The 22671-nt window shown below is 37.3% G+C and overlaps 1 protein-coding gene across 1 annotated transcript in view; it reads right to left on the bottom strand.

Annotated features, from left to right (window-relative positions):
• Nucleotides 1-22671, bottom strand: part of ARHGAP15 (Rho GTPase activating protein 15) — a 597544-nt gene that overhangs the window by 126720 nt on the left and 448153 nt on the right. The window contains exon 12 of the mRNA XM_045782563.2: nt 1077-1211. Coding sequence (XP_045638519.1) covers nt 1077-1211 — 135 coding nt within the window. The remainder of the gene's footprint in view (nt 1-1076; nt 1212-22671) is intronic.

Here is a 22671-nt window from a genome sequence, read left to right as displayed (position 1 = left end):
GGGCCTATTCTCCAACATGGGCCCCCAAACCGCCACTTCCACTAATGGGAATGCTGTGCACACAGCCACCCATATCAGACCTCCTAAGCAGAGCATTTTTTTTTCTTGGAAATTTTTTTCATTTAGACTTTAATTAAGCCCCTGCCAGTCTTGCAAGCTTTTTAATTTTACCTTTCTTTCTTCTTTCTTTCTTTTTCCTCCTTGAATCAACTTGCTCACCATGAAACTTTTTAAAGCTATCACAATTATAGGTAGTGTACCCTCAGATACTAAATTTAGATGTACTAGTGGTTGCTTCCTGAAGCATCAATAGCAAAAGTTTCCTTGCATTTGGAAAGATTTTCTTTCTTTCATTCATTCATTCATTCATTCATTCATTCATTCATTCATTCACTAATTACTCATTTTTACATAAGTGTGTGTAGTCTGAATGCAAAAACAATAGAAAAGGAAGCTTCCTGGAGTGAGTGTACAACTACTACTGGTTAGTATGTGATATAATTCAACCTCCTACAAAGTCACCAGTTTAACCAAAGAAGCCTGCCATTACTTAATTTAATATTACACTGTTCATAAGCACATTGTAGCTGACTATTTACTGGTATTGGTGGATGAAGGATGAGGAAGCCTCGAGAGGGTGATGCCTGAGTTGATGATTTAACACATCTTTTATGAAATGTACTGAACGTCAGTAAGTTCTCTTTCAAGACCCTTTCGTACTCAAACTCCTTGCCAATTCCGAGACTCTAAAGGTAGGCATTGAGCATGCCAAAGCTGATCCCTTTAAAACAGATTCCGGGAGAAGCTATCTTCATTTGAGGAGGTTTCGTTGAATATTGACCACTCTAAGTCGGTTACCCTCTTCTTTTTTTAAAAACAAAAAGCAAAACCCAAACTCAGATATCACTGCAGGGCCAGAAATAAAAATAAGCCATCAAAAACACAAAACGAAAATGAAACATATTGGGGGTATTATCATCTCCACGATTGCTATTCTTGCCATTCTTCCTGTTTACTTAATAATTCCATGCTGCCAGGTCACCCCACCAAGCGCTCCTGTCTGTGAGGTTACTTACTGATGGCTTCCACAAACCGCTGAAAGAAACTGTAAGGGAAGAGCGGCTCAGGCAGCTCCCGGAAAAACATCTTCAGTGCTCCGGTGACAACGTGGATGTCCTCCCACTGGCTGTCGTCCAAATTCAGCTTCTCTTCTGGGAAAACACGAGGAGAAATGGAACAACTGGTTTTAATGAAACAATTACAAGACACTAATTATTATGTTAATGTTTGCCTACTATCATCAGCAACCGTTAACAGCCTTCTGCACCTAGAGGTTTGGTGCTGTGCATGGTTTTTTTTTTTTCCTTTTTTCTGTAGGAAGGGAACATTTTCAATGGAATACCATCTGTAGGAATGCAGCTAACAAAAAAAACAAGAGACACAAAGAGACAGTGCCATTGACACAGTATGTCAGATACATTTATTCCCATAATGCATCAGTATGAAAATTAGCATCACGGCTCAACATGATTCAAAGCTATTTGGTTTTGAGGCCGAGGGGCTAAGAGTTGCCAATGATGGCCGGCTCAAGGGACCGGCCTAAAGGCCTTGCTGAGCCAACAGGAGACATATGCTAAACATGGCAATAGAAAATGAGTTATTGCTTTACATGTGTTAGCCTTGCTATGTACAAGGGAATAATGGGTAACACTTTTTTGCTTTTTTTTTTGCTGAATATAAAGTCAGCAAGGAATAGAATACTGAGTGAGAAAGGATATTAATTCCTTCTTACTGCTTCAAAAATATCTTTTTTTTTTTTTTTTTTTTTTTTTTTAGTTTTCATCTCAGCGAGGAAAATGTGCCCAGCAACAATATTAGACAGACCCCTGTTGGCCTACGGAGGCTATGCAAAGCTGTCAAAAATGATAACACACTAAAGACAAACCACAAGTGCTTACCAACTCCGCCTAGAAACAACAGACATGTTTGCTTGGGAAGCTTGAGTGAGTTCAGACATTTAAATATTAAAGAACATAAATGCCAAAATGAAGTTTTTAGAAGAAATAAGGGCACACTGGACAATTATTTTCTTCTTGCTAGCCCTCAAAAGGAAAGTCTGGAATCATTCTCCCCCAAGAAGAGGATGTAGCAGGGTCTGAAAGGGACATCTTTACATACCACTAAAAGGAAGCAAGACAGAAAAGCATTGCTGCTGATCCGTAGTATTTGTCTTTGTAAGCATGCAACGTGAAAAAGACCTTGAATTCTGGGCTGACTAAAAACTAAAGCTAACCATTTTAAACAACCTGGGAGGAGGTGGTTAACTGAAAAGCCTGGTATCCTGGCCAGAACTTAACACGTATTTGGTCAACTGGAATTTTGTTTCTTTCCCGATGTCTTGGGTTCGCATTCATATGCCCCCTTGGTGTCAGTTTTATGAAGCAGAGGAGAATCTACACCAAAAATGTGAGAAAAGCTGAGGATTGTCACTGTGGGGAATCTCTGCATGGGCTGCTTTGCTAATAGTGTTCACATCTTTTCAAAATCTTAGCCGAAATCTTTATCAGACCTCTTTTTCTAAATGAACTATTATTTCCAGGGCTGGTAAGTGATGTTCCTGTTCAATAGGACGTTTGCAAAGAGAAGGAAAGAAGGTAGATCTGTTTATTTCAGATGGGCTCTTTTCTTCTTCCCTTTCAGTCTTCATTCTTACCTCAGTCATAACACAATAATATGATCCACAACAAAATCAGCGGAGGAGACCTTCTCTCTGCCCTGCAATCATTTTTGATTGATTGTATTTCAACAATTAGTCTTTTATTTGGCTACGTACTATTGAAATAGGCCGACAGCATCTTAGCAGGCCAGCTTTAAACAGTCAACTGTTAACAATAGCATCAAAAAGGGAGACCTGATGGGGTTTACTGTCACTTTAAAGAACGGGGTTTTCACATTGTTGAAATCTGTCAGATATTTTGAAATGTCCCTCTCACTATGGTGCCACACCCCCTGCGTGCCCTTATAATAAAATTGGTTTTACTCCTGATTAAATCATTTTCTCCCTACCCACTACCATACTTCTCATAATGGACCTGTGCGCTCTACAGCTGGTGTTCTTCCCATGGTACCAATTCTTACTTTATCTTTTAAGCACTTTGCTGCTAAGATCTCATGCAGAGTGCTTATGTTTTGTTAAGAGCTTCATTCTTAGAGAAATAGCTTAACACATGTTCTAAAAATGTTGTACAACTTATTGCTTAAAACACATTTAGAAAATGTATAAGTACTGTAGCTTTGGCACTGAACTTTAAGTGGAAACCTAAACACACACACACACACACACACACGCACACATGTGCTCTCACACACACAACTATCTTTACCAAATATTTATCAGAAAAGTCCAAGACAAAATACCATTCTGGTACACAGGTTCAAGATTGCCAAAGGAAAGTATTCAGTAGTTAAAAAAGAAAACAGTTTTATCTGGAGCAAGAAAACAATAAGAACAACTGCTTGACCATTGATATTTGTCACCCCCAAATAAACATCAGTTTATTCAAGTGATTGTGAAAATGGGATATTTCAATATCCATGAAAAAGAAAATCTGCCATCAATAAATACCATTTGATGATACTCACTTGAAATGACATATAATACCAATATTGGCTTGTGTGATTTAAAACAGCATTCCTACTACGTAGTCTTCATTTAAAAAAACAAAGCAGAACAATGTGTAGCCCTCCACAAGTAGCTTAAATAAATAGTATGGCAAGCAGGTGGAAAGAATCTTTTGAAATATAAAATCTATTCTTTTATAAAGTTTTTTCATAACCAACCAAGTCTAAGATTACTCGTAAACTGGTGGGCTTTAAGGAATATTTTTCAAGGCCATTGTGACTTATCTAAACATGCAGTTATGTCCATATACAAAATGAACTGACCATACTTGTATCTTGGTTTTAACAGGTATCATTATAAACACATTTGTATTATTTGATAGACACTTTCTAACTAATCTGTTAGGGGTGGTGACATCTTACGCTTCTCCCTTTTTTCAATAAAGTAGGGTTTCTCAATGGTAAAGCACTGTTAACATTTGGCTCTAGATAATTCTTTGTTGTGGGGGCTTTGATGTGCATACTAGGATGTGTAGGAACATTGCTGGGCCTAACCCACTAGATACCAGTAACACTTCCCAGTGGTCATGATAAAACATCCTCAGATATTGCCAACTATCTCCCAGTGGCGCAAAGTTATCCCCAACTGAGAACCACTACAATGAGCCGTAAGAATCTATAGAAGTTACCCAATAAATATTGATTTTGAACGTTACCTGAGGTAGGCAGAGAACTAGAAAACTAGATACACTCATACTGAGATTTCTTTACTAAGAACTTAAGAATTGGTCATTATAATGGACAAAATCAAAACCTTTTACAGAATAAAGTCCATGTGACCACATTCCAGGGTGCTTTGCAGCAAAAACAATAACCAACCATAGTGCTTACACTATACTGGGGACTATGTTATGCATTTTAGATTCATTATCTAAAGTAATTGTCTCAATAAGACCATGAGGGCCATGTTATTGCTATCATCATCTCTATTTTACAGACAGGGAAAATGATGCATGGGTAGATCAAATAACTCTTCCATTGCTGACAAGTGATGAATCCAGAGTAAGAAGCCAGCAAACTCTCCCACCCCTCAAAACCACTGTGTTCAGACTTGATCTTGACTGGCAGAAGCTGAAAGGGAGAAGGCAAATAAGTGGTCATTGCAAGGGGGTGGGGGACTGACTATTACTTCAAGATAGTGACTTTTACATTTTATCCCTAAATGTCTTACTTGAGGCTATGCTTTTCCCTCTAAACCGACTCTGATCTTTTGTAATTACTCATTCACAGGAGGAACAGATTCTTCTATAAACAGATATAAACAAACTGGCAATAGAAAGGAACTACATTCCTTTGGAAAGGGGCAGGGCATGGAGCGAGCTGTCACGTGGGCATGTGGTGAAGAGGACATATGAGAGAGTGGGAAAGGGATTATACAAAACACCAGGCCTGGATTCACCACTAATTCACCATATATCTGCTTACTTGTTTGTGAAATGAAGATAGTTAGAAGGATAGTTGTTGTTATCAAATGAGAAAATGTATCTGAAAAACATTTGGAAAGCACAAGGAAACAAACATATCCAAGGTGTTACTATGAAGAGAAAGGTGAATAAAGGCCAAAAAAGCGAAATACATCAAGGATTAAGGCAATCAGCATCGACCATCCTGTTGTTTTAGGGGATTTACCTAAGCGTACTGCAGTGTGTCACATGACATCAATAGAAACTTGACATGCTAGAGTCCAGTACTGGGAAGAAGACTGGCTGAGTCATGATATCTCACAATCCTTACTCTGATAAATGTGCTTTCTCCTGGCCCTCGAATTAGGCTTTCTTAAATTCATTTTGATCATGGTTTTTGGCTTAAAGCATTTAAACAGAATTGCAGATATGTCAAGCTCTTGAATTCAAACACTATGTGACCTCTATGAGATCAGCAAGACACACATCTATATTTTGTACCTCAATAAGGCCACCTTGAAATGCCCTTTCTTTCAGGGTCTTTTATGTATTTTATTTATTTTAAGTAAAAACATTTATATCAAGCTACTTATATTCGAAAGAAAAAAATAGTTAATAACTATTATGAACAATCCTTCTTAAAAATGGAGAATTGAAAGATGGACCTTTGATAGTGATGGCAGATCCTGGTAATTTCCTCGGGAAAAAGGCATGTTTATTAGTTCAATCGCCACTTTCTTCATATATTGCTCTATAGACTGGTAAAACCAGAAGTTGCTATATCTGCTCTGATTTTAACTAAACTCACTGTGCTGATTGAAATGTGACTGCAGATAACTTGAACTATACAGAAGCGAGTAGTGACATGAATGAAGAGGTACTTCTTTGTGTATTGAGGAAGTGCATGTTTACCTTGTTGTTTTTTCCAGGCACTTTTAAAGCTTCTTTCCAGCTTTCTTTAACCTTTGTAATAAAAGAAGAGGAAAAGACACCCAGCTTTCCCAGGATGTGGGGAGAAGAGCTCTGATTTCATTAATATAGTGACAAGAACCTATTACATGGTAAAACTCTCATAAAGGATGTGGTCTGCTTCCCGCACAGATGACCATTCAGAAACCTTATCTGAAAGGCCTACTGGGTACATGAAAGCCAGAGTCTGAATGAAAGAGATGCCAGAGGGACTACCAATCTGAAAAATAATAATATGTTTGGCCATAAAATCAAACTGGAAGATTAGTTATTAAAGTGGATAAGACACACTGTTTATCTGTAAGGACATAGCCGATTTTTAGTTTATCACTTAAAGGAGTGGATCAAAAGGAAGTTGGTTGAATCATTCAACTAGCTCAACCTTTCCTGTTATGCTGGCCCCTTAAAGTGACAGTTCAGTGTGATTTCCAGTAGATTAGAGAGCCTCCAAATTCTCAAACACAGTGATGCAAACCCTGTGTCAAAGTACCATCCTTCCATTCTGCACTCACTCCAGCCCCTTCCTAGGGCAACCTGGGCCTGCATGAGACTTTGGTGAGGACATTACTTTAGAAAACTTGACCAAATGGCCAGTTAATTTGTTAGTTCACTTAATTTGTATTAAATAAACATAGATGGAATAGAGACTACATACCAGGGCTGTATTGTGTGCTTTTCAAAGCCAAAACTGTGGAGGCTGTTTTATATTCCTCAAAGGAGAAGGTTCCACCAGGTGCTCAGAAATATTATTCATTTTACATCTTATGTCTATTCCCCAGAATAAGACCCTACTGATCCTTGCAGACAAGCAAGAACAAACTCCAAGAATAAACCTATCACCTGAAAAAATGTGCAGTGTGTCTGTTATGGGCTGGATTGTGTCATCCTCAATTCATACGTTGAAGTCCTAACCCCCAGTACCTTAGCATGTGACTGTATTTGGAGATGGGGCCTTTAAAGAGGTAATTAAGGTAATGAGGTCATATTGGGTGGGGCTTAATCCAATATGACTAACATCCTTGTTCAAAGAGAAGATTAGACACAGACATGTACTGAGGGAAGACAGCGTGAAGAAACAGGAAGAAGACAGCCGTCTACAAGCCAAGGAGAGAGGCCTCAAAGGAAAGCAACCCTGCCAACACCTTGATCCTGGACTTCTTGCCTTCCTAAATATGAGCAAATAAATTTCTGTTGTTTGAGCCCACCCAGCTCCCAGTCTGTGGTACTTTGTTCTGGCAGCCCTAAAAAAATGAGTATTATGACCAAAAGTTTGCATAGAGAAAGAGTCCATGTTCCTGGATCATATCTAAACATTTTCTTAACACAGGGGTTATGCCACACTTATGAAATATAATAGACAACAGAAAGCTGTTATTTTATTCCAGATGAATAAAAAAATTATCTAGATTCAGAGAACGGGTTTGAAGCTGGAATTAGTTGGATAATAACTTGCTTCTTTAGACTCAACCCAACTATTTGAAATGATTTGTTCTATAAACATTCAGGGTACTCTCTATCTTGGCCTCTAGACAGAGAATAAAATTATGATTGCCATTTTCTTACTCATTCTTTTTTCCAGCTACTACTTCTAAAGTGCAAATATTACATTGCTGTTATAACCTCAGACACAAAATACTAGGGAACATTTAAAATGTTCTCAGGAAATACTCAATGCAAGCTTAATCAACTTTCTATGGCCATTGTATTTATCAAAGAAGGAGGAAAGTGGTTTTAAATATGAAACTTTGTATTCAAAAACCAAGGAGATTTGGTCCTTACAATTTATCATAGTAACTTCCAGGAAGCTATGAGCAGGCCTACATTTAAAAATGGTTACTTTACGGTAAGAGAACATGGTTGGATCTGGGCGGTTTTGCCACCTGGCCTACAAAATATAGTTTTGTGTGGCCAACTTAGTAAGAAAGAGGGAGGAACCAAGGAAATAACCAGAAACTCTCAAAGATACTAAAACTAAAAACAAAGAAAACAAGACAAAAAAAAACAAGCTTTTATTTCTTAATGGGATGTTTTGGCATGCCACGTTGGCTTGCTTTCTGTGTATTTCATGTTGTGTATATTCCTTTGCAAATCACTTAGGAAGCCCAAGGTATGCAAATAATGTCACAGGCTAATATAAAATATCTTTAGTTACTCTCTTTGAAGGAAGCGAAACAGCCTTCTACTATAACCAGCACAGGAACTGGGTCAGCAATGAGAATGTCTTATTTTTATTTTTCCTCAGATTTCATTTGAATGTAAATAATAACATAATAAATAGGTACAACTGAAACTTGTGAAGCAAGCACCACAGATGGAAAGTATAACAAATGTGTCATTGCTTTGTGCATTTTTAATTTATAATGGCATACCATAAAACATCTCCCCATCATCATAACTCCATGTATAATGCCACCTTATAAAATGATGTTATTGACATTATGCTTCTCTCCAGGCTTTTAGATATTTTTTGTCTCGGCATCTGAGAAGAGGTAGCCCTGTTCAGAGTCTAACAGCACCACCACCCCCCACAAAATGAATTGATTTTATTTGTGAGGATCGCACATTTAAAAAAAGGATATATTTCGTGGTACCAATATATAGTTCTTTAATGCCTTTCATACTCAGAGCTTCCAACACTGCTCTTATTTCCATTCAGTCAAAGGCTTTTTGTGCTGTGCAGACACCATACACAATGGTTCATTTTATTTGACCGTCTTCTCCAAACAGATTCTGAATTTGTTTGAATTCCATGGATGATTTCATACATTACATACTCCAAAGGGTAGAGAATCCGTAGGATTACATTTCAACAAAGTCATTTTTGCGTTTCCTTCATTCTCGGCTCTAAATTTCAATACCATTGCTATTTGTTCCCTCAAAGTTATATTACGTTTGTAAATATCAAGCAGAAGTTCAGGTCAAAACATATCTCATAATGATATCTAGGAAATAAATACTACTAAATCTATAAATGCCCATCTACAGATAACATTTCTATTGTAGGTATCTGCACATGCATCCATGTTATTTAAAGTGCTGGCTTCCTCACTGTCAGCTTCCCTCCTAATTTTGTGTGAGAATTAAATGAAGTAATGTATGTAAATGATTTAGTACAGGCTTGTTATAACGTTATTAGAAAATTTATTTGGACATTATCTTCTTGGTCGGCCAGACTTTGGCAAATGTTTCCAGAATCTAATATGATTTCTAGCTTTTATTATTCCCTTTACTACATGGTTGGTGTTTGTGGGGTTAGAAATGGTATCATTTAGCAGGAAGGACTGGGCTCTTTGCTAGTTTAGAAGTCTCCGTCTGGAAATATTTCATTGGGGAAAACAGAAATAAAAGGTAAACAAAATTGGTAGATTAAGACAGAGCCACTCTTATTCGTTGAAACCATTTTATTCCTAGATAAGATATCAATTAAAGATAACAAAAATGAAGAGAATGTTTGGCAATCATTGAGGATCATTTTCCCTCTAAATTATCTCGACTAATTGATTCATGGGAATAGTTAAACAAATTTTCTATTTCGTATCACAAGAGCTGCCAGAGTTCTTCAAAGGCATATGAGATCGGACTTGGGAGATCTCTAAGTTTTACAACTGCTTGCATAAGCTTGGACAGAATACCTAGATCTCCATGCATCAGTTTCTTTGTGAAACCACCAAATAACGCCATCTTCTTAATTCTGTATCTATGCAATCTTTTCAGTCCAGAATAGTGATTTAGATTCTTTAATGAACCTATTATCAATAACCGGTTATTTTGTTTTTGTGAATGAAAAGTTTTAGAGATTTCTTTTTTTTTTCCACCTCAAAAGATAGTCTGTCTGTCCGACTCTAGGGGCCTCCAGTTTTCAAAGATATGGAGCATAAAATCGCCCTATGTCCCTTTCTTCCATAACTTTGGAGAATCATAATTCACACAAATAGTTCACAGTATGGACTGCTTGTATTACAAAGGAGCTATAAAAAGTAGTTGATAAAAATTGTCAAAACACTTGATAACATACTTGAAAACCTATATTGTTTAATATGAAGAGTGTGGTGCTTATTGCTATTTTAAAAGTTTTTATTTATTTTATTTTAAAATGGAAAATGCATTCACACAATTTAAAGGTTAAAATACATACTGCAGAAGAGTCTTTCTAGTCTATCCCTAGCTAGCCAGTTCACATCCCTAGAGAAAACCCATATTATCAATTTCCTATGTATCCTTTTAAAGCCATTTTTCTATACTCAAGCAATATTACCCTCCACCACCACTTAAAACATAAATAGCAATATAATCTATGTACTGTTCTGCATCTTGATTCTTTTCCCTTGACAATATATCAGAGAGATTATTCAAAATCAGGACATAAAGAGCTTCCCTGTTCTTTTTTTAAAGCTGCATATTTAATTTTATGGATGTACAGTAATTTACTTGATCAGTTTTCAATTGCTTAATATTTTGCATAGTGTTAGTGTAAGTTATCTTGTTCTTAGATCCTTTACATCTAAGTATAAGTATGTACTGTGTGAACAAAACAAATTCTTAGACCTGGAGTTTCTAGATCAAAGATTGTGTGTATATCTAAGATATTGATAGACCTTGCCAAATTGCCCTCATAGCTAGTGCACCAATTTAGGTTACCATCACAGTATTTGAAGACTATGATTCATTGGGAACATGTATTCATTACTGTCTGTCACTCTTCTCAGATGTCTGTAAATTGTGCCTTTAATTTTATAGTTTAAAAAATATTAAATAAAGAATAAAATGAGGAGAGATATAGAGACTTGGACTAAAAATACACATAAAAATCTTGGTAAATGAAGTGAAAAAGTTTGAATATTTAAATGACAATAACTGGTAAACAATTGATGTTTAACAAACATATAACAATAACTACAAATAAGAAAATAAGCCCCAATAACAATAACTATTTTCTGCAAGACAAAATCAGAGAAGGAGACAGACCATAAGAGACTCTTAATCATAGGAAACAAACTGAAGGTTGCTGGAGGGGAGGTGGGTGTGAGGATGGGGTAATGGGGTGATGGACATTAAGGAGGGCACATGATATAATGAGCACTGGGTATTATACAAATAAGACTGATGAATCACTGAACTCTACCTCTGAAAGTAATAATACACTGTATGTTAATTAGTTGAATTTAAATTTAAAAAATAGTAAAAAAAAGTAACTGTTTTCTGATGAAATAAGATACTAAATAGAAACAAAGTCAAATAAAAAAAAAGTGGGTATGCCAAAAATAAATGAATGAATGGAATTCCACCATTTATATCAATTACAGCAATTAATAGTATAGAGTCAAACAAATGAAGTATTGATCAAATTAATTAACATATTCACTCATTAAAACAATTTATGAGACACCTACTAGATGTCAATGCTGTGATAAGTGCAAGAAGCGTGAGAAGAAAGGCAATTCTAAGGACAGAATGAAGTTTGCAAGATGTTTCAGAAATGGTATAATAATCTCTTGAAGTCCTGGCAATTCTCAAGTTCCCCTTAACATCATTGCTAAGATTGTGCTATCTTTAGGGAAGAAGCTATACCCTTTTTAATTTTCTATTTGCTTCATCAATACAAAGAAATGCTCGATTAGTTGCTTAATAAGTACCTCTTTAATAAAGAGCATGATGATGATGATGATGATAGCTATGTAACCCTCCCAAGTCTGAGGGTTTTCTACAGTTCCTCTTATAGAAAGATAGGAAGACATCATTTGCTATGGTCTCAGTGACCTGTTTAGTACTGGGACACATTTTCAAGTGGCCCAGAAAGTTCTGGCCCATAGGAACTTCTATCTTAGCAAACAGAACAGAGATGTACTTGGGTTAACCTCACCACACACATTCCCTTTTTACAGTGCATACAAAGTCAGTGGAGGAAGTTTGAGTGATGGATATGGGAAGACAGAGGCTTTTGCCATGAGGTGCTCTGCTCCTTGCTTCTCTTTCTGTCTCACACTAAAAAATCTGTGGCACTAGCTCTCGGGTCTCTGCCTATGTTTCCTGATGTTACTCAGGTGTCTATACTGTTCATCTCAACTGTGGCCTATGTTCAGCTTCATTTCAGATCCAGCTTCCTATGTTCTTAATTGTCCCTGATAATCCCATCACTCCAGGCACACCCTAAATATTTTAACTCTCCTGACTTAACCAAAAACTTTCTTTGGTATCTCTCCTCCAAACAGGTTTGTTCACATAAATCTTTGTATCCTCAGTGCTTAGCCTAGTGCCTCATGCCTGGTGTGCTCCCTTTTACTACTTATGGATAAAATTGTCCAATTTTAAGCTCCTTTGACAGTAGAGGCTATTTCATGGTATAACAATAATTCTGATAACAGTAGGTCTATGGACATACCCACATATACAGCACAATTTTTGTGTTCTCTTTCTTCATTTTTCTCTTTCAAAACAGTACTAAAGATATAAGTAGGTTGTTCAGTCACTCATTCATTCCTTTATCAAGTATTCATTGAACTCCAATTTTATGCTGGGCATGTTGTAGCTGCTGGGGTGAAACAAGACATAATGAAGACCTGGTTTCTAAGCTTGAGGATCTTGCAGTATATTGGAAATTCAGGCAAATAGAAAAAACATTACAATAAAACATGGAAACTGTTACTACATACTTAGTGTGGATGGCTATGGGAACACAGAAGATGCGTATCTAGCGTGCCCTGGAAGGTGGTCAAGGGAGCCTTCCTAGACTAGGTACACATAACAATTATCTTAGTTTATGAGCAGCTATGTGGACAATGGTGGGGTGGAGGATGGGGGAGAGGGTGGGAAGGGGTATATAAAGAACATGAGAAGTGACGGTCATGTCAAGAACTGAGGGATACGATACATTTGTGGAACCACAGGTTGCTGGAGAGCACAGGTGTATAGGTTCCATGTCTCAGATTGCTGAGGATGGAAAGGAAGACACAGGCCAGAGCATAAGGACCTTATAATCGAAATTGGCTGGATGACAGCAGCAGGACTGTGACATTCTAGCAAGATGGTCTGGCAGGAGGGAGCGGGAGGGATCAGAGTGAGTACGCGGGTGAGAGGTGGTGTGTCCGAGAGGCACCATGAGCAAGGAGCTCTGTTGAGAGGCTGCCTTGTGTTAAAATACTGCATATTCACTGTGGAGAAAATATTTAAAAGGAAGACAGGAAATAAGAGACACTCAGGTGTGTTGATGAAACTGTTACATAGCACAGAAAGAAGTCTAGAAAAGTGATGGTTAGGGATGTAAAAGGATTAAAGTTCAGAGACCAATTATTGTGCATCACATTCATCACCGGTTTGGGGAAGTCAAAATATTCTATTTCCTAAAGTTTAGAAAGACCTGCTGGTAGTTGGAAATGAGAATCCGCTTGGATTATCTGATCAGAGATGAGACTTCAATGGTGTTTCAGTATCATGCACTACTTTACTGACTCTACAAAAGGGAATTACAATTAATTGGATTATGCTGGTCTCCACACGCTAATTGTGAGAAAAGAAAGTATAAAGGTGTAACTATTGCTAACAGGTCATATCTATCATCAACCATGGGATTTGCTTTTTTACTTACCAATAAGATTAATTTCTTCTTTATAATCTTTCAATTTGAAGTTGTTTTAATTATAGAGTTTAGAAAATTCAAAGGAAAAAGCAAACCTACTTTCAATGTATTATTAATAATTGACCTCATTTTTTTCATCTTTATGATGAGGGAAAAAGAAATGGAAGACTTGTTTATTGTTTAGAAGAGTTTTACTTACTAAAGATCCCTTTACAAACTTTTCCCTATTTTGATTTAATTGAAAATTATTTTATACTGCATTATCTGTAAAGTGTTAAGCCCAGGGCTATGTTTCTGGGAGTCATGAGGATGTGGTATCTATTTTTAGGGAAATTAATATCTAAAAAAGGACTTAGGTCTGCAAACCCCAAACATTATTATATGGCTAAGTGGAGTGTTAGATTAAAGAGATAAACTACTAGGTAACATGATACAGTTGAGCACTTCCCTGGCACTATCGTAAGTGGTTTGCATGTATTCATTCATTTTATCCTCACACCAACATATGCTATAGGAACTATTATTAGTTCAATTTTAGTGATAGGGAAATGCAGGTCCAGAGATTAAGCAACTTGTCCAAGTTCAGTCATGTATTTAGCTAGAGTCCAATCCATCGGGCTCCAAGCCTGAAACCTTAGTCACTCTGCCATCCTGGAGTATGGACTGGTACATTCTGACTGGGGTTGCAGGGGAAATTTCTCTCCAAGGTTATGACAGCAAGGGATTCATAGAATGTTGATGACTGAGATGGGGGAAAAAAGGATGTTGCAAGCGAGGATTCTACAAATGTGATCCCAGGACTAGCCATTTCAGTATCTCATTGGAGATTATTAGAAATGCAAAGTATTACATTATACTCCAGACCTACTGAAACAGAATCTCTGGGGTGCAGCTGGCCATCTGTGATTTACCAAGTCTTTCAGGTGATTCTGATGCATGCTAATGTCTGAGAGCCACTATTCTAGCAAACAGAGATGATATGGATAAAAGTTTGATTATTGGCAAGTAGTCTCTTGATGGGTAGTGTGAAGGTGGGTTATGAAATGTGAGAACTCAGCTTGGAAGTTGGTGGAATGCCTTAACTGCCAGGCTAAGAGGTTCAATGTTTAAATGTTCTCCTTTAGACAAGAAGTTGAATGGAGAAATAACATCATTCAGACTATAGTTTATGGAGATGAGTCCGTTGGGAATATAATGACGCATTTGAGAGGTGAGAAAGTAGGAAGATGCAAATTAGTTACGAAGCTATTGTAATAGTCCAAGGAATCAGGAATCAGGAAGGCCAGAACTAAGTAGTGTTGGTAGAAATGAAAAAAAGAAGCTATGTGAGACCTTGAAATTTAATAAAAGTAGTGGTGGTAAAAGGAAAAGAGAATCAAGTACAACTCTTATTTCTAGCTAAAAGGATGTTTATGTGCTGATGCAGTTGACTTATAGTAGACACCTGAGAAAGAGTAGCTGGGTTTTTTTATTCATTCAATTTGTTCTTGGCAATAAGATGCTAGGGAGTTTGGTTTGGGTATGCTATTGACATAATCATGTGACAATATCTGGTAGCTATCTGGTATTTGAATAGGAGCTTAGTAAAGGGAGATAAAAATTGGACAGGTCAATTTGAGAATTAACTGATAGAAGTAAAAGTTGAATAATAACAAAAATGATGACAAAAGCCATGAACCTATCATGTGCCAGTTACTGTGAGAGACACTTTGTTCTGTTTTTTAAGATTTTATTTATTTATTTGAGAGAGAGAGAGAAAGAGAATGAGGGGGAGCAGGGAGCCTGACTTGGGGAGAGGGGAGCCTGACCCTGGGCTCAATCCTGGAACTCCAGGATCATGACCTGAGCCAAAAGCAGACACTAACCCCACTGAGCCACCCAGGCGCCCCGTGACAGACATTTTAAACACATGATCTTATTTAGCCTCCATAGCAACCAAGCCAAGTAGTATTATCCATATTTAACATGTAAAGATCTAAGGACCAGAGAATTTAAATAATTTGCTCAAGTTCACACAGGAAGTTAATGCTACAGCTGTTTCTAACACTGTTGCCTCACTCACAAACTATTTTTTAAGACTATCTAAAATAATAAGGGAGGAAAATGGCCATATAGAAACGGAAAGAGCAAGAAGAAAAAAGTGCCATTCAAATTTATGTCCTGGAAGTGAGAATATAATTATTTTTCCACAAGGTTATAAATAAACAGCTCCAGATTATGATGTAAAAGAAAGACCCGACCAACAACATGGATTCCTGTGTTAATAGTTGATCTCCAGTGATCAGCGTCTATACAAATCAGCATGTTTGACAAGGCAGATTCTACTGCAGTTTTGTCTGTAGAGGAGTTGCAGTAGTTTAAAGTATACTGAGTAAGTCACACTTTGTGATTCAGTTTATCTGTGCTAAAGAACACCTATTCATGCAAACCCAATGCTCTTTGATGTGTTACTGGTTAATAACAAAGACTATGGTGTAAACTCTATAGGGCAAAACACATCTAAAGTTGAGAGAAATGAAACACAAGGAACGAGAGGTGTTTTCCCGGTTCAGTAGTTGTATCTCTGCAAACAACGAGTTGATAGTTTGTAATCAAATTGGAAACTTGGTTGGTCAAGTATAGATAAACTGTCAGATTTGTAACTCTCCATCTTAGTCTAAAATATTTAGGAAGACAGTGTTAAATGATGAATGTTGGTTAAAGTCATAACATGGTTTTAGGAACATTATTTTCTGAAAATCTAGATTACATTTCCTTTAATGAACAGAGCTATTTTTAGTGATAGAACAGCCATAGGTCAATTTGAGTGTGTGATAAGGCACTTGAACGAATTTGCACAATATGTACCTTTTGCAGATCGTATTTATATACCGAACACACCTTTGCATGTATTTTAAAGACTAAGATTTCTTGGGGCACCTGGATGACTCAGTCGGTTAAGCATCGAACTCTTGATTTAGGTTCAGGTCATGATCTCAGGGTACTGAGATGGACCCCCTAGTTGGGCTCTGCATTCACTGGGGAGTCTGCCTGAGATTCTCTCCCTCTCCCTCTGCCCCTCCACCTGCTCACGCACTCTGTCTCTCTCCAAAATAAATAAATAAATAAATCTTAAAAAAAACCTAAGACTAAGATTTCTTATTTCATTCATTCAGGGGCTCTACTATACTGCATGATCTGCCATTTAATCTTAACTTTCCACTTCACTAAGACCCTGGTCATCTGTTTCCCTTAAACTGGCGTACTTGCTATTTCCAAGTAGGCATTGTATACTATAACCTCCCTGCTTTGGTTCTTGCTCATTCTTGACCAAATTTAATACCGACTTTTTCCTCCTGCCCCATCCTACCAATTCCTTAAAGCCCAAAGGAGTCCTTCACATCTCCAGAGATCTTGCCTAAAGCCATCCACTTTTCCTTGATCTCACTCTGCTTTGAAAGCTGAGTATTTATTGCCTCTGACACTAATTTGGGGATTAAGCATTGACAATCCTGGCATTCTTGCATCGTGTCCCCCTGCCCTCTGCTCTCTTGCAGATACCTTCTTTTGGCCCAATCCAGTTGGAAGCCTTTCTACAAGGGGACCTTGGCGATGTGATGCATACAGGTCAGATCCTGGGTACTGAACAAGATAGTGAAGAGTGGAGAACATATGGGGGCGGGGCAGGGGGGAAGGGCGGAGAAAATAACAAGCATATCAATCCAATCTAATAGTCTGTCACTTGAAATATGGAAGTCCAATTGCCCAGAGAAATATTTCAGAACCTCAAAATAGTGTAACTTGGTTTTGAATTTTGTAGAAACTTTATGGGTGGGGACAAAATCTTTTGTGTAAGGACATCCCTAACATCCTTAATCCCATAAAGAAACACATGTACATGCATTTATTTCAATGTATAATTATTGACATAAACACAGCTGCTCTCTATGTTAAAGGAACATTAAGCTCACAAAAGCATGGAAATCCCTACTTAGAGTGCCTACTCCATCCTTAACATGGCTTGTTGTGCCCAGATGCTACATGCATTTTTGTACCATTTAAAAGGTTGATGTACAAAAGCAAAAAGGTGGTAGAAAAATTAACTGAAGAGAGAATCAAGCCATATAGAATTGTCCTATTCTTATATTTTATTATGCTCTAATCTCCATAATGCCTACACACAACAAAACAAATTAAGAATTAAAGAAGAGATAATTTGTAGATTTGGGGATTTGGGGGCAGGAAAGCTACACATGTAAAGATACACAAGACACGTACAGCCAAAACAGAAGAATACTGAAATTGTGTAGTTTATGTTAAACTTAAAATAAATAGAGATTTACACTTCCCTTTAGATCCAGAAATACATGAAAAGTTGCAAGGCAGCCCACAACAAAGCAATTGACAAGAAAGATAGCATCTGCTTTTCTGTCTATTCAAGCTGAAGTTTTTTCATTCTAAATGCAAGCAATGCTTCCCAAGTTAACATAATTAACTCATGACAATCCTGAAACATCATAATATAAGATACAGATGGAAATTCAAAGCTTTAAAAATGTCAGCTAACTGCACCAGGATTATCACTTTTTTAAAAGTGAACAAACCATAATGCTAATTAAAACAGGTGTTTTTATTTCAAACCCTTTTGTGTGTTATGAAATTACAACCAGGGTTATTTATTTATTAGTCTGCTGTGAAACATACATCTTAGAAAAAGGGTATCTGTGAAAACAACAAAGTAAAAAGATAAAAAGGATGACACTCAGCATTGCTTTCTGACACAATGGAGGACCAGTCCTTCAATTAGTTAGTAATTTCTGTGTGACTACTTGACAGAATCTACTAATTGTTAATCTTCTACTAACTATTGCTTTACATAATTAATTATATTCAAATAAAAACAACAAAGACATGTGGGCCAGTTGCCCTTTTGAGAATGTTTTTTTTCACAAACTGGTTCTGCTTACTGACAATATTTCCAGTATGAAAAGATATTAATCTCACAAGAGAAAACATTAAAGTCTTAGCACACTCTTTCACCTTGCTTATAGAACATGAACCCAGCCCCCCCCACTACCACCAAGGACACAACAACAAAAAGCCCTAAAGCTGCAGACTGCTTTGCACAAATCTATCCTCGAAGCAATTCATAACAGCCAAAGTCCTTTGAGTTGGGATCTTTCATATTAATTTAGCATTGCATAAAATTCAGAGTAACCCGTCCAGAGGTCAAGCATCATTCATCATTAGTTGAAGTGACATTTTCAACACTTCCTATTGCAGCTGCTAAGTTGGGGGGAAAAGGTATTCTTTGGGAGGAAAAAAACAAGACACAGAACACAATCCTTGTTCTATCCACAGAAGAGAAAACAAGGTGCCTCTATGTCAGCACGATAATACGCTTAAATTTGGTGATGTCATTCTTTCCTAACCCCAGAGTCACTAAGCACATGGCAGCTGCATTCCTCCACTTAGGAGTTCTAGTGGAGATCTGTATTAACCATTTTAGATGTAAATGAAGTCCTTTAGTGGGGTGGAGAACATAGCTTTGTGAGTTGAAATGATGATTTATATCCGAATCCTATCTTGTTTTTGAGAGATTGCAACTTGTTAACAAGGCTGTCCTTGTTCCTGTGGCATCCTCCATGCATAAAAAATTCTGGGAAGCTGAGTGTGATCACTTTTGAAATTGCAAAACAGCATTCCAAGGCTGTGCAGCAAAAGCATTGGCCAAATTAGGACCTATGAAGCTTTGTAGTTCACAATGAAAGATCACTCTCTTTCTTTCTTCTGTGGGATGCCTTCCTTTCTCTGAAACATTAAGGTCAAGACAGGAAACGGGAGTAATTAAAATGAAAAAGCAATCAGAAAAAAATAGATAGCTGCTATTTGACTGACGTAATTCGCAGGGCTTTCGATAATGCATACATGTTTGCTAAATTATGAGACATCTCTTGGTTCTAAAATACCAGGATATCTGCTCCAGGAAGCAAAGTTTCTCTGGCAAATATTCTCAGTCCAAAGACAAGACCAATTTTTCATATTGGTATGAAAAATACCAATAAAAGAAGTAAAATCGGAACATTTCTGCTAAGATTTTCTAGTGATTCTGTCCCTCATAGTAGAATTTTAAAAACAGAGTAGAATTAAAAAAAGAGAGACACATAGTAGAACTTGGTGCTTCCCCAGTTACAGTGTGACTGAAAGATATCTGTAGTAATTGCTTATGATGGGCAAGAAAACCATTTTCCAAATGTTGCAAAAATTAAAACTAAAAATGACTGACATTTCAGTGGGGAGGAGAAAATAATTGCAAGATATTCCTCCACATTGATGGCTTATATTTGAATTACATACGCAGTTATAATTCTGTTGTATTATGTCAAAATTCATATAATTTAGTATTGTCATCTATAATAACTTTCCTACTATTATTTAACCTTCTCATCCACTATGTTTGGCCAAGATCACACCTGTTCAAAGGAGGCGAGTGGAGTAAATAATGGCGTATGAATGAGGCAGGTGAGATCATAGGTCCTTTGGATCCTTACACATGTGGTCAGAGCCGGCAGCGGTCCAATTTTTAGACTTGACCCTGAGGGAAATGTACACCTTCTACTTACATCAAAACCATATGGGATTTCTGGCATTGAAAACTTTTTTACAAAGTAGGCTTTAAGTTTGGATATGGATGTCTCATACACAAGCTAACCAAAAGTAGACGCTGTTCCTATGCAGTGGTTGAAGAACTGTTGCAGATTCTAAATACTTTTCCCATTTCACTGTTAATAACTCTGATATGGACTATCTCAGTAGCACGCAAAGATCGAACTGGGGTGTTAAAGAGGTAATTATCTAGATAACTTAAGAAATTATTTTTACTAAGCTAATTGAAGCAAAATATAATAAGAATTGTGTTTATATTGTGCATGACAGATAAAACACTCGCACATTCAGTATCTCATTTAATAATCACAACAACTGGGAAAAAGTTATTAGTTGGCGTTCTATGTGTTTTAGAGGACATTCAGTGGAAGTTCAGTGAAGTACTACACAAACATTGTAAATAGGGGTGCCAGGATTTGAACCAAATCTGAGTCAAACAATGATAGGATCATTGTTGCTATTTAAATCAGCTTTCCATTTTAATTGTTAAGCCATATCTAGGTTGAACTATAAAGCAAGCATCCATGGATAAAAACAGTAACATCATTTCAAATTCAAAGCATAAGGAGTTTGAAAGATACTGATGAATGGTTTTAAGGTAGGTCTCAATTACCTCCCTGAGGTCCATCCGTTTCCTCTCCTGACTCTGGAAGACCAAAGTGTCCTTACATTGAATGCCCTGAATCTGCTTCTTAGCAGTAGATGACGGCATAACTGTTATTTCGGGATTGTTTATGGTTTTCTTCCCCGGGAACTGCCCGATTTCCAACCCTGAGTTCCAAGCACCTTAACACTTCTTGGGGTGCCCTGTTTCTGTGCAGTCAGGTAAGTTTTATATTCTTCCCTCAGGACTACTTCTTTACCTGAATGTATAGCTGAAAATGCAAATTAGATCCCAGTCCCAGTGGAAGAGAATGCCAAATGGAAAAGGCTTTTCACGCGAGAGCCCAGCTATGGAGCGAAGGTGGAAAGAGCAGCAAAGAGCCAGGTCAGAACTCCTACTTCAAATCGTTGCTCTGTTTCTTAATCTCTTAGTTTCAGTTGCTGGGTTGTTACGAGCATTTATTAAAGAAAATACATCTAGAAACCATCTATGAAACTGCAAAATATTATGCTCTCTAGGCATTATCATTACTCCAAATTTTTCCTCATCAGAATAGTGATGCTCGAGAGAGTAGAACATTTGGGAGAAAGCACAGAGGAAGAACTTTTAGGATACAATGCCACGTATTTGAGAATTAAAGTCATCTGAATGTCACTATGCAGTTGCAGCAAGTTCAATTACGTACCTTCTCGTTTTAGTAGGAGCATATAACCTGTATGTATCGAATGAATCACATCATGGTCATCAGGATCACATTCTGGGGCTGCCTCTAGATGAATTTGTTAGGGAACATCGCAGCTGCCACCTAGATGCAGTACTTCCTCTGAAAGGGCATTTTGTATAAATAAGTTCATATTGTCAACATGCTAACGGTCCAAATTCTGAATTTTGTAACCGCATGAGGTTTAACTGAGCTAGTGTGGGAGCTCGGTAAACACTGGAAAGGCGAGCAGAGAGTGCTCTAAGTGATAACTGGTGACTATTCTGCCTCAGATGTTTCAAGAGCAGAGGAGATGCACAGTCATAGCCACGTCTGCCCATACAATTCCATCCCAAGTTTCTTGCAAGCGTCCATGATGCAAGAGCTTGGAAAATTTCAATCCTACATTCCAAGCTGAATTTTCAGTTAAAAAACAACTAGGCTCAAAAGAGTTGGTCTTTCCAACTGCCGGAATACAACACCGCATTTGAACCTATCTGTGGCTGTCTTCAGCCTAACCTTGAATGTCAGATCTTATAAGCAATATAACCACTACTTTGAGAGATTATTTTGTAGTCTAATGGATCTCATTATCAGGAAATGGGTTTTGATATTCAGCCAAAATCAAGCTTTCCAGAAACAAGTTTTATTTGTGCATTTCCCTCTTTTAATATTTATGGCTAATGTAGATATTTCATTTATGGGCTTCTTTCTCAAAACTTCACATTGGTAGATGAGGAAAGGAAGAAGACAAGTTTATTCTTTTTCTTTCAGAATTTTTTTCCTTCTTATCTGCAGCAAACTTAACTGCTAATATGTATGACTACTTTTCCGCTGAGAACATGATAAATCTTTACAAGGAGAAGCAGCACAGATAGGTGGGAATATTTGAACAGTACCTTGCAAGAGCTGCTGCTGGAAGTTTACCAAACAAACTAAATCTGCAAGAAGACTACTTCAACTTCAACAGCTTTAAGATTCTTTGTATTGCCATCATTCATCGGTAACTGGGGAGTTTTTACAGCCTTTCAAATCCTAGAGTCCTTTCAATCATTAGATGCCTTAAAGGGACAGAAGGCCTTAAAATGTGCTCCCG

Source organism: Ursus americanus, chromosome 1, assembly GCF_024610735.1.
Source record: "Ursus americanus isolate L20-20 chromosome 1, mUrsAme1.1.p, whole genome shotgun sequence".
NCBI lineage: Eukaryota > Metazoa > Chordata > Mammalia > Carnivora > Ursidae > Ursus > Ursus americanus.
The sequence above is the reverse complement of the archived record's forward strand: the minus strand, read 5'-3'. Positions and strand labels throughout refer to the sequence as shown.